This window comes from Manis javanica, chromosome 16 (assembly GCF_040802235.1).
Source record: "Manis javanica isolate MJ-LG chromosome 16, MJ_LKY, whole genome shotgun sequence".
Lineage (NCBI taxonomy): Eukaryota > Metazoa > Chordata > Mammalia > Pholidota > Manidae > Manis > Manis javanica.
In genome coordinates this window covers 3,691,685-3,708,243 of record NC_133171.1, presented here as the reverse complement: position 1 = coordinate 3,708,243, position 16,559 = coordinate 3,691,685, and the positions used below count along the sequence as shown (strand labels likewise).

The following is a 16,559-nucleotide window of genomic DNA, read 5'->3' as shown; positions in this document are numbered from 1 at the left end:
CAATGCTAATTTTGAAACCAAATCAGAAAAAAATATAGTTCAGTACAATAGTGATCATTAAATACGTATCATTAGTCTGTCTGTTATGAAAACATCCATCAATATTAAGTAAATGTATTCAACTGGTACTAGAAAACAAAATTCTATCAAAAATAATTACACTTTATCATTTCAAAATTACAAATTTTTTAAAAACTATAGATATACTCTTTGGAGATAAAATGATCAAAATTACTTCCTGAGGCTATTTTTAAAAGGTTGTAAATGCTAAATAACAATCTTATGAAATGACCCAGGAGATAAAATTGTAGAGCTGTTGTCCTGAAGCTATTCTGAGGACCTTTAAGGGCCAAACAAAGATTTGTGAAATTCCCTAATATGGTCAAATGGGAAAAGGCTTAGAATGAGGACCAGGATCTTGACTTTTACATCAGCTAATAAGCTAAGTGAACTGAGCTTATTAATCTTTATGGTCTCCAGTTTGCTTATTTGTGTGTTTTTGGAGTCACACTCTAGATCTAATTCTCTGTAATGTAGTGGCTTTTAAACTGCTGTGCAAAATTCCCCTTTACTATAGAAACATTTCCAGCCCATAATTTCCTCAACTAATCAGCATTTTTACTATTATATATATATATATATATATAATATATATATTACATATATAAATATCTTTGCATACTAGGTCAATCTCCCAACTGCATAAGAGATAGTAGCTATTTCACATCTCACTGCCTGCATGGACAACAGTATTGTTGTTCAAAAGTCCTCATTATCATAGTTAAAGAATGGACTGACTCTATCTGAAAAATTGATGGCAGTGCCCAGCCCAGAGACACACACATCCCAAAGATCTGCTCCATCTGTCCTGGAGAAAGCTGGCTCTTGAGGAAAAGCCAGTGTGGATCTGATGGCCCTGCAATCTCCTAGAACTTTCGAAGGAAGTGATCCTGGTGGAGAGGCTGCCCTGGCTGTTCCAGCTGGAAGGTCCAGCGCTTGAGGGTAGATGGCCACTGGGGTATTTTCAGAAGCATAGTTACACCCCACGAGGCTCTTAACTTCCCGTACATTGTCACAGTATTTCAGGGCAGGGGGCTGGTAGGCCTGGTAGGACACTTTGGTGGTGGTGGTGATCACAGTCTGCAGGGCTGGAGGGCCAGCTGAGGGAGTGGTGAGGTACCTGCACGGACGCTCTGGGTTATAATAAGGGCGAGTGGCCACGGCCTGGAACTGCCCATGTTCAGTCCTCTCCCCAACGCCAGATTTTCCAAGAGCTGGTTTCCAGCCATGTTGTTTACTGGTGAAATCAAAGCTTCTCTCAAAGCTGCTGTATGAGTTAACATCATATTGTAGTGCATTCATATGAGACCAGTCTGTGTCATTAGGGATATTGCTGGAATCTTTATAAAGGGTGGGATATGGGCTCGAATTTGTATAACCAGGGCCTGCCAATTCATAGCTGTACAGTGGCCTTGGCAAATAGATTCTTGGGTTTGGACATTTCTGAAAAGTGGCTGGGTCACAGGTAGCTTTGCACACATCAGAGTTTGGGGAGGAAAAGCAAGGCTGCCCTGGAATAGGGATGCCAGTGTCAGTAATTAAGTCAAAGTCTTCTGGATTTTCCAGGGGAGGTACATTGTTAAAATGTCCACCGTTGCCTTGATTCTCTCCTACCTAAAAAATGATATAAATTTTTATTTGTAGACAGAAATGTAAATGGCATGGGTACCCTCACTTGTAACAGCAGCCAGCCAACCAAATAAAGACACATCTCCATGCAGTGGGCTCTTCGGGCATGTGGCCTGGAGCCTGCCGGGCTGGCGCTCGCTCAGGCATGCATGCCGTGCTGCTGGGTGGCGAGGCTCCCCGGTAGTTAGCCAGGGTGGGTCTGAGGGGCAGATGGTCCTGTTCTCTTCTGTTCTATGTTCATAACAGACCTTTCATGTGTGAAACTCTTAGACCCCATGGGCTTGGCACATCGAATTGTCTCTAACAATGTTAGTTAGCTTATCCTCAGACTGACAATGTATGCCTAGCATGCTTTGGTTGAAAAGCCAAACTGGATTAAGTTGGCAAAAGAAATTTTATCTGTTCTGTGTACGTAATGTAACGGACCCTCTCAAGGATGCACAGTAAAGTCACTGCCAGGTGTGCACATATTTCTTCCTTTCTTACCATTGGATAATTGCCCTGCATCAGGATGTCAGCACACAGTCTCACTATATCATTGACTATGGAGTTTGCTTTTTTTTAAAGAAGAATCAGAAATCTTATCCAAAATGTTGATTCAATGATATTTTGTTAGAGACATACAATTTTCACATATGACATTCCTATTTCACATAATTAATTATCCATGTATTTCATGATGAAAATGAACGTAGAGCATAGTGTAATGTAAGCTCCCCATTACCTCTGGTTCTCGAATTCTCTTTTTCTGGGGCTGGTAAAAAGAGGCCATTTGTCTCTTGATGGCACTTCTTCTAGCTTCTGTCTCTGATTTACTTTCTGGTCTTGGGTGGTCGTGAACTCCCTTAGCCTGCATTTGTAGGAAATGAATCATTTAGTTCTTCTGAAGGCAGCTGGCAATGTTGGTCAGAAATTGGTTATGCCTTTCCCAGATTGTTGTTTATTTTTTCAAATTGACAGAGAAAAAATTTTGAATAAAGCAGCATCGATAATAGCTCTCTTAAAGAATTATTTAACAATCCCTTCACCATATTAAATCAACTGTAACTATAATTTGGTTCCCTTTATCTCTCGCCCTTACAGAGCACACAGTAGGTAAACTAATTCCTAAGAGCCTGGTGAGGCCCTGGGAACCCCAGCACCTCATATCTGGCCGCCGGAGCTGTATTTGGTTTTGGACAGAGTTCCTAAGGCACATGGCAGGTTGTTTCTACGGTCTGATGAAAATATCCATCAGGAACTGTGATGTCTCCCCACCTACCTGAAAAAATATCACGTTGCCATCAAGCCTCCAGAAGTTGGTTACAGGGTATCCACTGTGCCCTCGACAGGGAATCAACTCCAAAGCAGAACTACAGTTGGGGCATGCTTTTTCTGCAAAGCCAGAGGGGGCGAAATATTAATAACAACGTAGACCCCAGACTCTTTTGAAAGAAGAAAGCCTATTCCCCATTCTGACCCCAAGACCCTTTTGAAGGCAGAAAGAGGAAACTAGGGACAAGGGAACTCCTGAGTGCAAGGCCAGCCCCATCCTGGCCCCGCCCTCACTCTGCTGCTTCAGCCGGGCTTTGTCGCAGATGGCGGGGCGCAGCTGCAGGCGGGAGCCATCCGGCAGGGTGCAGGCCCGGGCACACACCACCACACCCAGGCAGGACTTCTTGAGAATGTGGCCGTTGTGGTTGTTGGTGTTACGCATGGCCCAGCCGCTCAGGTGGCGCTGTGCCTTCTTCTCGTCGCTGCGGTAGATGAAGCGCACGTAGCCATCAGGCCATTCGCGGAAGTGGTCGAAGTGCCCTGGCGCCTGGAAAGCGCACAAAAGGGGGGTCAAGTTTATCAACCCTAAATCTGACACATCATATTTTTAATTTTCCCCAAGCACATTATAATTAAAAACTGGTTCTTTTTAACTCCAGAAATGTAAAACCTGGAAACTATGCTATCACAAAATATCACTCATCTTGTCTGTGTATGCCTGACAACTGGTTATTAATTGATGTTTATATAGTACTTACCTCCTAAATGCTGTCAGTGTATTAGTTCATCTAGCCTTCAAAACACACACAGACAATAGGTTACTATTATTATCCCCACTTAACTGATTAGTAAATGGAGGCCAGGGAGGTTAATTGATTTGCCCAAGGTCACACAGCTAATAAGACCCCGATTTGAGCCCTAGTAGTTTCACCCCAGAACCTGTTCTTCTTATTACCATGTTACACCACTTGCTGGTGTGTTTAACACTGAAAACATTTTCCAATTAAGTATCAAAGTACCAGGGCAAAAAGTGATTGGAATGCTCTATCACTGAAAATGCAACTCAGTCTGTTAAGATATTTACTCTACTTCGAGCCAGTGCTCTTTCTTCAGAAGCTCTTGGCTTCTCAAACCTGTCAGCACATGAGCAGTGATACTCAGAGGAACATCAGAGTGGGAAGAACAGCTTCCCTCCATCCTCCCCACTTAGATCTCCTAATTTGCAAGGGCTTTGTGAAGAAGGTAAACCGAGCATTGGGTGAAGCTCCTGAGCCCTGGATTCTCCCCAGAACATTATGGATGGTCGTTGTTCCCAATGAAGAGTCATGTGGCTGAAATAAAATTACACCTAAAATGCTGAGCACTGTTTTACTATTCATGTTTGGGGGTCTTTGTCCATATAATGCATTATTGATACTGTAATGTCTTTCTTGTATATTAGTTTAATATAAAACCACCTTTTACCAAACACTTACTATTTACCCAGGAGTCTCTAGGGCAGAGCTAGAGGCAAACTAAGGCCCGTGGGCCAAATCCAGCCTGCCGCTCGTTTCGATGCAGTTCACAAGCTAAGAATTATTTGATATTTTAAAAAATGTAATGCTTGGTTCTTCAACGAACGGGAACCAATTGTTCAAAAATTCATATGGAACCACCAAAGACCCCAAATAATCAAAGCAATCCTGAGAAGGAAGAATAAAGTGGGGGGATCTCGCTCCCCAACTTTAATCTCTACTACAAAGCCACAGTAATCAAGAAAATTAGGTACTGGCACAAGAACAGACCCACAGAGAGTGGAACAGAATAGAGAGTCCAGATATTAACCCAAACATATATGGTCAATTAATAAATGATAAAGGAGCCATGAATATATACAATGGGGAAATGATAGCCTCTTCAACAGTTGGTATTGGCAAAACTGGACAGCTACATGCAAGAGAATGAAACTGGATCATTGTCTAACCCCATACACAAAAGTAAATTCAAAATGGATCAAAGACCTGAATGTAAGTCATGAAACCATAAAACTCTTAGAAAAAAATAGGCATAATCTCTTGGACATAAAAATGAGTGACTTCTTCATGAACATATCTCCCTGGGCAAGGGAAACAAAAGCAAAAATGAACAAGTGGGACTATATCAAGCTAAAAAGCTTCTGTACAGCAAAGGACACCATCAATAGAAAAGATATCCTACAGTATGGGAGAATATATTCATAAATGACAGATCCAATAAAGGGTTGACATCCAAAATATATAAAGAGCTCATGCACCTCAACAAACAAAAAGCAAATAATCCAATTAAAAAATGGGCAGAGGAGCTGAACAGACAGTTCTCCAAAGAAGAAATTCAGATGGCTAACAGACACATGAAAAGATGTTCCACATCACTAGTTATCAGAGAAATACAAATTAAAACCACAATGAAATATCACCTCACACCAGTAAGGATCACCACCATCCAAAAGACAAATACCTTGACTTGGGTAAGTCACAAAGGAAATGTATAATGATGTTTTATCAACTCTAAGTTTATCTCAATGCTAGTATCTTGTTTTTTAAGTGAACAATTAAATTTAAGGGCTTTAGTAACAAATAGACAATGTTGGTGAGGTTGTGGAGAAAGGGGAACCCTCCTACACTGCTGCTGAGAATGTAAATTAGTTCAACCATTGTGGAAAGCAGTAAGGAGGTTCCTCAAAAAGCTCAAAATAAAAATACCATTTGACCCAGGAATTCCACTTCTAGGAATTTACCCTAAGAATACAGCAGCCCAGTTTGAAAAAGACAGATGCACCCCTATGTTTATCGCTGCACTATTTACAACAGCCAAGAAATGGAAGCAACCTAAGTGTCCATCAGTAGATGAATGGATTAAGAGGAATACTATTCAGCCATAAGAAGAAAACAAATCCTACCATTTGCAACAACATGGATGGAGCTAGAGGGTATTATGCTCAGTGAAATAAGCCAGGCAGAGAAAGACAAGTACCAAATGATTTTACTCATATGTGGAGTATAAGAACAAAAGAAAACTGAAGGAACAAAACAGCAGCAGACTCACAGAACCCAAGAATGGACTAACAGTTACCAAAGGGAAAGGGACTGGGAAGGATGGGTGGAAAGGGAGGGATAAGAGCGGGGAAAAAGAAAGGGGGCATTACGATTAGCATATATAGTGGGGTGGGGGGCATGGGGAGGGCTGTGCAACACAGAGAAGACAAGTAGTGATTCTATAGCATCTTACTACACTGATGGACAGTGACTGTATTGGGGGGTTTGTGGGGGTCTTGGAGAAGGGGGGAACCTAATAAACACATAAAGCCACATTATACTGCATCTATAAGCCTTATAACAACTTTGCATGATGGGCATCTTTACTCTTATTTAATAGCTAAGTCGTGGAAGTTAGGTAGATAACCTTCTACAGCAGCATGGCTGGGATTTAAACAGAAGATCTGTAGCAGCCAGGCTCCCTGGTTTTATTGGTATGATAGAGACTCAGAAGAGTATCACATAAACCAGTTGCACCTTCTCCTCCTCCAGCACCCCAGGATAATTAGACCCATTTACAAAGCAAAAACATTCTCAACTGGACAATTCAGATGCGTGTACATCCCTGGTAACATACATTCTAATGGTAATAGGTTAACTGGCAATTTCATTTCTAAAACCACAGGGGTATTGTTTAAATAGTTATTATTACTAATAGGCATTATTTATCTTTTCTCAGAAATAAAACTGACGTGAATTAATACCTTGACTTAGGGTAAGTCACAAATGAAATGTATAATGATATTTTATCAACTCTAAGTTTATCTTAAAGCTAGTATCTTCTTTTTTTTAAGTGAACAATTCAATTTAAGGGCTTTAGTAACAAATAGACAATTTTCCAGAAGAAAGTATTTCTTTCGTGCTTCCCTGTGAGGGTACAGACAAGATCCCCATGTCTCACACCAGCTACCAAAGTAGTGAACTGACAAGACTGAATTTTTAAATCAAAGTGAGAAGGGAAAACTCTGGGGTTGGGTTTCATTTGCTCTCCTGGGTGGCAAAGGCAAGCGCATGCACCCTGCACCCCGAGCCCCCCAGATGAGCATGCACACGAAAGACGACAGCAGATCCGGATGAGAGTTTAAGATTGTTATCTAGTTCCATTATGTCATAACAAGTAAGAAGTCTGAGATTAAGGCAAATTCAGGAGCTATCTCAAGGTCACACAGCCAATTTTGCTCTTTCTCCTTCAGTTAGCCAGGGCAGGCTAGGACCCTAAGTTTCTGCAGTTTTCTTTCTATATCCCAGTGCACCTGCCCGTCTAGGAAGTTACACACAATCACTGCTTAAGAACCAGTCTCCCAAAGGAAAAATAATTCACAGTTATATAGGAAGTCTAGAAAATGCTTGAAGGGAGCCATCTTTTCGCTTTTTGGATGTGGCTCTTTTAAAGGAAAAATGAAGGTTTCTGTGGACAGAAATCAATGAGAGTGAGATGCCCTTGCTGTTAGCCTTTGAACAAAATGCTACAGAGTGCCTCGTAAATAGGCAGCCTTTCAAACAAATAAAATGAACTTATTACAAATATGTACTTCCAAAAAAGCCTTGCTCTCTTTGAGAGGCTACACAACCTTGCTAATGAGTTGCTATCCTTCTCAATACCTATATGGCACACGGTGAATGCTGAATAAACACCAAGTCTCTTGTCCCTGTGCCACCACATTCCAGGATTCCACCTTTGCAAATGTTTGGGAGACCATTCCCACTCTCTGTCCACCCACACCCAGGGCTTTAAAGTCACTCAGGTTTTCCTTTCAACCAGTATGACCACGCTGTCCAGTATGACCAAGCTGGATTTGGCTCCAAACCATTTTGTTCGATTAAAACAAACCAAAATAAAACAAAACAAATTTGCCCTAAAAGGTTGGCGATTTACTTGTCTTTGGAGAAGAAAGCTCAGAAGTTACATTCAAAATGCGGGTTCCCGAGGCTCCGTGGGCGCTGTGGCCTGGTTAGCATGGCTGCGGAGCCTCCCAGGAGCCGGGCTTCATCCCGCAGCCGCGGGCGTCTGAACAGTGTCCTGGTTGTGCTATTTGTTTAAGGTTCCGGTCACTGAGATCTACAGCCATACCTCATAGTTTTGCTGCATGAGAAGCAGTGGCATCTACATTCGACAAGATTCTCCCCTACCTTTCTTGGGGGATTGAAAGCGTGGATAAAGGAGAGAATCACAAGTTTCTGTGTTGGTTAAAGGAGAGCGAGGGACGAGGAGGCGTCCTGCGCACCTGCCCACTGGGAACTTGGAGCCTGATTAACAGATCCCGCCGCTTTTGTTGTGTTTTCCGACAAGCGCAAGGAAAACGCTGGGAGAAGATATCTCTAAACCCAACTCTGCCTTAAGTACCCCCCAGGGAAGGACGCTGCTGTGCGTGGAGTCCCTCTCCATTTGAGGGCTCTCAGGGATGTGTAGGGGAGCTCTGCCCACAGTCCCTGAAAGGACTTGACCTTCTTCCCCCACTCCCTGGGTGGACAGGGCCCCGGGCGCGCCAGACCTGCACGCACCTGCGGCATCTGCGGGTCGTTGATGTCCCAGCTGAGCTTCATCCCGGAGGACCACGCACAGTCCGCCGTCTGCCCCCCTTCCGCCAGCATCTGCCCCACCTCGCCCCCGCGTTCTCCGCCAGCGATCCTGAAAGATGGAAGAAAACAGTCCTAGAGGTGCTCGGAGCGAATTTTCCCTCTTTAAATAGAAAACAGAGAGATAGAGTGGAGAGATGGAGAGATGGAGAGAGAGACAGAAAGGAAGTTTCTTGAGAATCCCAGGAGCGCGGACAAGGGTCAGGGCTCGGGCGGAGCCCAGTTCTGACCGCGGTGTGGACAGGTCCCCACGCGGCCCGCGGGGCCCCCGGCCGCGAGCCCAGCAACGAAGCCACACCTCCCGCCGCTCCGCCTCTCCTCGCAGGCCCGCCAGGTCCGCAGCCCCGGGCGCCACGGCCGGGCACCCCCGCCCCGACAGAGCTGGGAACGCTGCGGCTGGCGGACCTGAGCCCTCAGAAGACCGAAGCCAGAAGTTAAGGGGCGAGGGTGGGGGCGGGCAGGTTGGAAAGTCTCATCTAAGCTGAAAGTCATTTCTCCCCCTACCCTCGCCCCGCCTCTGGGGTTTCGGATTGGGCGTGGATGGAGGCTTCGTAGACGGAGGCTTTCCAGCAAGGTCCCCCGAGAGCCCATGCTCGTTCCCGGCAGCGCGGGAACCGTACGTGGGACCCCCGGCCACCGCGCCCCTAGTCTGGATAACTGCGCCCGGGCTAGTAGCGCGGGGCCGGCTCTCTTCCGGCGCCCACTCCAGGCTTTTGCTGCAGCTGTTGTGCTTGTCCGGGGCTCTGTGCTCGGTTTGGCTTTTGGGGGTGACGTCCGAGGGGGTGCCAAAGGTCCCCGTGTGCTCACGGGTGTAGGTGCACCCCTGCTTCCGGGGGCTCTGGAGGGAATTGGCCCACAGGGAAGAGGCCCTCAGAGTGAACCGGGTGCGGGGAGGGGCAGCAAGGGAGGTGAGCTAGAGGCAGGGGCAGGCGGTGGGAAGAGGCTAGAGCTCCGACCCGGGCCCACTCCTGCCAGGGCTTCCTCCGAGCCCCATTTTTCTTGTCTGTTTAAACGAGGGATTGGGGTTCAGTGAGTTCCCAGTCACCATCCACCTGAGAAATCTCCTTTATTGGTATTGTCATGGAAATACCACGACAAAATCGTTTGTACTCCCATTCGATCTGCGGAGGCTATCTGGAGACTGCAGCAGCCGGGTGTGCACTCCCCGGGACTGAGACCAAGCCTTCTTTATCGGTTCATCCGTCTCATTTGGGTGATTCCGGTACCTGAAGGCGCCCAATAAAACAAATCGATTACAATGGCTTAAGTCGTTCTTTAGCTACCCTGGGCGGTGAGGCCAAGATGGGTTTCCAGAATTTATCCGCTGTGCCTTTGTTCTGCAGACGGCATGCTTCGGCTCCCGGCCCTAGCCCGAGAAGAGGCGGCCCCTGAGGGCCGATCACTATCGGAGGAGGATGTTCCGAACCTACATCCCTGCAGACCCTAGACGGCCCGCGCTAGACCTCCTTGGCATCGCCTAGCACGCATCCGGCGCATGGAGTGCCCCTGCGTGGGACCCGGCGAGGTGGGCGTCCTCGCCAGCACCTCCTGCAGCATTAGTCTGTACCTTTGACGAAAGGTGGAAAAAAGGAGATCCCAGACCATCGTCCATGCTCCCGGTCCTCTTAACCTCCCCGGTCAAGGGCACCGTCAGGCCTGTTGGAAAAGTCAGTCCATTCGTGCAGAACTTGTCAGGGCCACCAGCCATTGGCATCCGATCGTAGAGAACGGCCGTGACGGAAAATGTCGGCTTCAGGCAATTCATGAATTTTCTTCTGTCCCTAGTTTCAAGCTGGGATTGTCTTCCCAAGCAGAGACTAAAAGTCCACGCAGGAGGCAGTGACTTGCACATCGCCCCCAAGCCTCCTCTCCCACAAAGTTCTCTTCTGAACGGTCCTCTGGATCAGGGTTTCCAATTAAAATCACTTTCATAGAGTTGCCACAAAGCCTTTGTAAGGAAAGGAAGAGAGTATCCACTCTTCACCCACTAATTTTACCCACAGACTTTCTTCATACTAACTGACTGTCAAAGTTCCCAGCAACTCCTGCTATTCAGCTTTTTATGTTCTTTTTTTAATCTTCCAAACATTAGAACTGACACTTCATTTTTTCTTTACAAATCGATATTTTAACTGTGATAGTTTAAGATAATGCATATTTTAAAAATATTTTGGAATATAAGTTCAAAAATAATTTAAACTCACCTCTGAGAATGCCTAGAAATTCATTTCTGGTCTTACTGTAAACTTTGTTAAAACATTTCTTACCTCTGTAATTTTGAAATGTTCCTAGAGCATCCTTACCCTTCAAAAACATAAATACAATTTTTAAATGTTAAAGCCAAATCAATTAATCATATACTTTATTCTAAATAGATTTTGGTGTCCAAAGAAATGTCATAAACTCTCCATCACATTTATTTTGAGAAAAATTAAGATATATATTCCAATTTGCCCTATTATGCCTGAGTAAAACATGCTGGTAAAATAAATTAATCAAATATGACAAAATTAATTATTAGTGGAGTTGTCTGTTACGTTTCATTTCACCTGAAAATTCGAATGAATTAACAGTCATATAATTTGCAAGGATATTTTCCCCCGGAAGTCTGAAAGTAATTGATTATAAATTTTATCTAACATTAAGAAAATTTTAGTTTTATTATGTATATTATACTCATATGATTTACTTCATTCAATAAATAAAATCTATTTAAACTATTTTGATTATTGTTATTCAATTCTTTCTGCACTAAATTTGCATTGATTCAGAACACTTTATATTCACAACTGGCTCTTCTTTGATCACTATTTTGATGTTTTAAAATCCCCTTAATTAAAAAGCAAAGGAAGGAACCTTTGAATTTACTACGTTTAAATTAAAATAGGTAATTATGTAAGCGTATTTACACCATTTTTGCCAGGAAACGAATATAACGAGTTTTGAAATAATTACCATTTTGAATGGACCGGAGGTGGCATGCGCAGTCCTGGCTGACTAGTAGAAATTCGGGTTATATTATGTTTTGCTTTGTTGAAAACAAACATCTTGTATAAACGTCATGACACGAAATACTTGCAGCATCGAGTTATAATGCAAGTTGATTTTTACATAAAGAATGTTTGGATTTGAAGGTATTTTGTTTGTTAAGAAAATGCCAGCCCAATTTATTTTTTGCCACCGTGGTCACAGAACAGGCCACCTACTGGCCTAAACTTGGCCATAGGGCACATTCTTGTCGGGTTAAAGCACTTGGCCAGAAAACAAGCAAGCTGCTTGAAAATTTTCCTTTTTCTGGTTTTGTTTTATTTTGACTGACTTCACCAAGGTATTAACAAAACACCTTTTGTGATAGGAATATTCTCTCACAATTTCAGGTATAAATCCGGTTCCTACGGGAAAAGTTCAACTTTAGTCTAAATCAATATCAAATGGACAAAAAAAAACCCAACAAAAACCAAAATCCAGCTCAACCAGCTGTTGAACGTAAAGAGACAACTGCGGGTTCCGCAAAAGGGGCGCACCTGTCAATTTAGAATTCTCAGGCAAAAAATGTTTAAATGATGAAGTTCACATCCTTTGAGTAAATGCTTTCTCCTAAAACGCGTGTGCGCGCCCAGGTGGCCTGGGCTTGACAGCTAGTTACTTGCAAACTTATCTGTCGTCCCAAATACAGGAGTCCGGTAGATTTCGGGAGCGGGCAAATCAACTAGACTCCCTGGCGGAGACACGAATTCCAGACACTGGGCCCCCCGAGTCCTCGCCGCTGCGCCTCGCGCCCGCAGGGGGCTCGGGCGGCGGAACCGAGGGGGCGGAGCGCCGCGCAACAGCTCGGCGGGGCGCGTGTGCGCGGCGTCGGGCCCGGAGCCTCGGCATGGAGGCGGTGAGTGACCCCGAGAGGCCTGGGCACCCGTTTAGCCCACGCCTCCGCTCCGCAGTTCATCGGGAGCTGGAGGGTGTGCGGTCCGTCGGGCTCAGGGTGCAGAGCTTTGCGAGTTCGTCCGGAGACCTGGCGCGAGTTACAGCCGGGGCCGCCGAGGACGAGCCCTTCGGGGGCCCTTTGAGCGCTCCAACCTCCGTGTTCGCTTGGAGTTTTAGGGAGCTTTCATTGAGACAAGGGGGCAGGATAGAAACTCTGGTTCCTGGTTAATAAAGCGCTTGGGGAAGGGAAAACTGGAGAATTAATGTTTGGAAAGCAATGAGATGGTTCTCAAGTTGCTGCGGACGTTTTCCCAGCCCGTTTTCTCTCGTGCTGTGCAGACGTTGCAGTGACGTTAACTCACGAGGGCCCCAGATCTGTGGTCCCAAGTGCTGGCCCTTCAGCTGACAGCGCTGCGAATGATAATCCCTAAGACGTCCGTGGGCCCGGGGTGGGGGTGGATTGGTACCACCTGTGCTCTACTTTTCAGCATTTAACTGAATACACTGCTGGTTAAAAAAAATAAACAAGTCTGCATTTGGGTTTTGAATTCACCCTATTTTTCATCCTTACAAATAATGATAATTTTGTAAAAGATGCTGACATTAAGGATTTTGATCAGGTACATATAGAAGTAGATTGTTAGCCCAAGCTAGTTTTTTAAAAGCTATTGTAGAAGAGATTTTAAATATTTTTTGTGTAGTATACTTTGTTAAATTGTTGGGATGATGTGAGCAGATGAGATGCTGTTATTTATTGTAGTAGAATGTGTTGTGAAAACCAGCATCCTAGACTCAGGATCACTTCTTGAAACAAATAGCGTAACCATCTATTTACTAAATATTCTAAATTCTCTTGCGGTGGTTGTTGATATTTGATCCTTGGAATTTCAGTGTAAGTCCTAGAGTCACATTTAAAATTCACATAAATCAGAAACACAGCTTAAACTCATGACCGGGCTTGAATGCACTTCTTAAAACTTTATTTTACAAGCTCTCATTCTAAAAATGGATCATTAATTCAAAGCCTTGTTCTATGTATGGTTGTCGCTATGTTTAAATTAGTCTATTTTGTGTGATTATTACTATGATGTTTGCATCTTGTGATGGTTTGGATTTGTCATAGAAAGTGCTAATGAAGGTTAGATAAAGTTTTTTTTTTCCTTAAGTAATGTCTTATGTAGACCTATACTCAGTGCCACAAGCAAGAAGTTTTTGTTCAGGAAAACAATATGAACCTTTTATTTTTAAAACAAAGTGCATTTCTTTGAAATACCTTTTTTTAAAAATATCTTTTTATCATACACAGGAAAAGGAAGTTCGTTTGCAGCCTTTTAAGGCAGAACATGGAAGTGGAATGGCCGAGGCTGCTTTCTTTGTAAAACATCAACTTTCTTTTATGTTTTTGTGTGTCCTTCTTCTGTGTTTCCTGGGCTTACCCGCACAATTGTTCTTCTAATTGCTCAAGCCAGAGGCAGAGAAATCTTCTGATATCTCTTGCCTGATCTCCCACATCGAGGGTATCACCATGTCTTACCAATTTTACTTTCATTCTCATATTGATATCCTGGTCCAAGGTGCCAGGCACTCTTCTGGGTAGGTAGACAATATCAAAACGGGCACAATTCCTGCCCTCATGAGCTTACAGCTTGGCAGAGAGCCAAGAAACGGGTTACTGACCACAGAAACAGGGTATGGTAATGGAGAAGAGTTGAGGGTGGAGGAGAGCACTTGACTTATTTTAGATAAGATCCTGGAAAACCTTTCTGAAAAAGTTACACTGAGGCTGAGATCTCAGGGGTTGACAAGGCAGGTGGAAGGTGGTGGGGAGAAGCAGTTTAGGCATAAAACAGTCAGTGCAAAGGCCCTGAGGCAAGGAAGAGCTTGACTTAATTTGGAATTCTTAGCAGGGAAGTCAGGCAGAAGAAGCTTACAGAGATCAAATCATGCAGGCCAAGGCAAAGGGTTTGGATTTATTCTGAAAACAGAGAACCAGGCAGAAGCCTGAGCTTTAGAGTAAGAGAATCTGCATGAATCTCACCTGGGTGATCTCATGCAAATTCTTCACCTTTCCCAGCCTTCCGTTTTCCCCAGATAAAGGATCTAACCTCTCAGGGTGATGGCGAGACTAAACAAGAACATCTTCTGCACACTTAACACACTTGGCATGAAAAGGTTCACTGTGGTAACTTAAAGAAAGTATTCTGTTTAAGTGTTTAATTTCAAATGCTGTCTCCCCATTTAAATCAGTGCAAAGAATAAGGGGAATTTTGGGTTGTGTAAAGCAAAATGCCCCCTTATTAAAATAATATTATATATTGTAATTTAGCCTGTAGGATTGGACTGGATTTTTAAAACTAAACAATCGTATCTTAATAGCATAGATATTTAAGGAAGTGTCTGTTATTCAAGTATGCCTAGGCTAAAGTTCAGGCAGAAAAGATCAGTTTCATTCCTTATGGTAATTTGCATATTTATCAATGTCCATTATCTGTATTTATTAGTGTTGAATTCATTTCCTTCTATTGTGGACATTTATACCACTTAATGAGTGGTAATAGGCTTGAATTTTTTTAGCGTTTCAGAATTTCTAATATTATTGAGGATAAAGCCTATTCTCCCACAGATACTTGTAATTCACATGTTTTCTTTAAGTTATTGATTCTTAAGCTTTAGATGCGGAAGAATCACCTCAAGGGCTCCACCTCCTGAGTTTCTGATTCCTAACAAGTGCCCCGGTGATGCCTATGCTCCTGGTGGCCTAGGAATCACATTCTGCAAACTACTGTTCTTAAGCCCACAAACTCAATCATTGGCTAAATGAGTGTTTACTCTTCAAGATATAACTATTTTATATTTACCCTCTATTATTTCCACACTGAATTGTTATTTATGATAATAGGAATATTACTATAAAATAAGTGTTCTTGGGGAAAAAATAATTTGCAAACTATCCACTTTGCAGCTTCAATCACTTATCATTGGTACATTCCATGATAATGGATTTCAGAAAATACAAGAATATTTTCAACAGAAAGGAGGCCACATTCCTCAAAAATATAATCGTCTTGTGTTGTACCATCTTGACACATCAATAAGTGAGGCAAGTAAATTGTTTTTTGACCAAAATACTAATTGTAATTATTTGTAAGGCTTTCTTCCCCCAGTTTTATTGAGGTAGAATTGATGTATAAGCACTGTATGTTTAAGTGTACAACCTAATGATCTGACTTAAACGTATCATGAGATGATTGCTACCATAAGTTAACATCCATCATCTCATACAGATAAAAAAAAAGAAAAATATAGTTTTGTCCCTTGTGATTAGAGCTTTTAGGATCTACTCTCAACTCTCTTTGTAAGGCTTTTCACTTAGTGTGGTCTAATACCTAGGAACTGGATAAAAGTGAATTTGAGCATGTTTCACTGTACCTGAAATGTATTCAGCGGTTCTTCATTGATGGCCTTAAAGAAGATGAGCCTCTGCTAATTCAGCAGGGACTGATTCCAAAGATAAGTGTCATATTTTAATTGTGTATGGCTTTGGGTAACTTAAAAAAACTGGAGTGGGTTCAGTTATCTAGTTAAGTTTGGCATTTTCTGGTCCTTTGAAATCAGATTTGAAAAGGAATTGGTTACCATGCTTATTTCCCTTATCCAATCACAAATTAACATGTTTCCTGAGTATGTGCTGGGCAGGGCACTTTGGGAATGTCAGACAGTCCCCCTTCTGAATGAATGAGACACAGCCCTCTTCCCCCTTTGACAAGCCAATGAATAATAGCATGTTTTTATCATTTGAGTGAATTTTACTTGGGGGATATAGGATGAGTAGAAAAGACTATTATACAGTACCCACCCCCATGACCAAAGACTTTAATTTTAATCGACATTATTAACAAGATTGGACCTAGGTAAATTATCATATACTTCCCCTTGCCACAGCCCACTTTTGCAACTTTCTAAAATCCCATTTGAATCTGAAAAGCCAAATGGCAAAAGTGTTTTTTGCTTATTCTAAGTCAGTCCAGTTATGAAATAATTTTATTCTGCTTTCTTATTAACTGA

The 16,559-nt window shown here is 43.1% G+C and overlaps 2 protein-coding genes across 2 annotated transcripts in view; one reads left to right on the top strand and one right to left on the bottom strand.

Annotated features, from left to right (window-relative positions):
* Positions 1 to 721: 721 nt before the first annotated feature.
* Positions 722 to 10,047, bottom strand: GCM2 (glial cells missing transcription factor 2). The gene is made up of 9 exons (XM_073225007.1): positions 10,004 to 10,047; positions 9,664 to 9,799; positions 9,078 to 9,411; positions 8,804 to 8,978; positions 8,499 to 8,625; positions 3,238 to 3,490; positions 2,951 to 3,063; positions 2,414 to 2,539; positions 722 to 1,674 (listed from the first exon to the last, which is right to left on the bottom strand). The coding sequence occupies exons 1-9, from the start codon at positions 10,045 to 10,047 to the stop codon at positions 760 to 762; spliced, it is 2,223 nt and encodes a 740-aa protein (XP_073081108.1). The 3' UTR covers positions 722 to 759.
* A 2,247-nt stretch (positions 10,048 to 12,294) lies between these two features.
* Positions 12,295 to 16,559, top strand: part of SYCP2L (synaptonemal complex protein 2 like) — a 98,940-nt gene continuing 94,675 nt past the window's right edge. The window contains exons 1-4 of the mRNA XM_073224608.1: positions 12,295 to 12,456; positions 13,801 to 13,869; positions 15,457 to 15,594; positions 15,885 to 16,004. Of these exons, the coding sequence (XP_073080709.1) occupies positions 12,448 to 12,456; positions 13,801 to 13,869; positions 15,457 to 15,594; positions 15,885 to 16,004 (336 nt within the window). The 5' untranslated portion in view covers positions 12,295 to 12,447. The remainder of the gene's footprint in view (positions 12,457 to 13,800; positions 13,870 to 15,456; positions 15,595 to 15,884; positions 16,005 to 16,559) is intronic.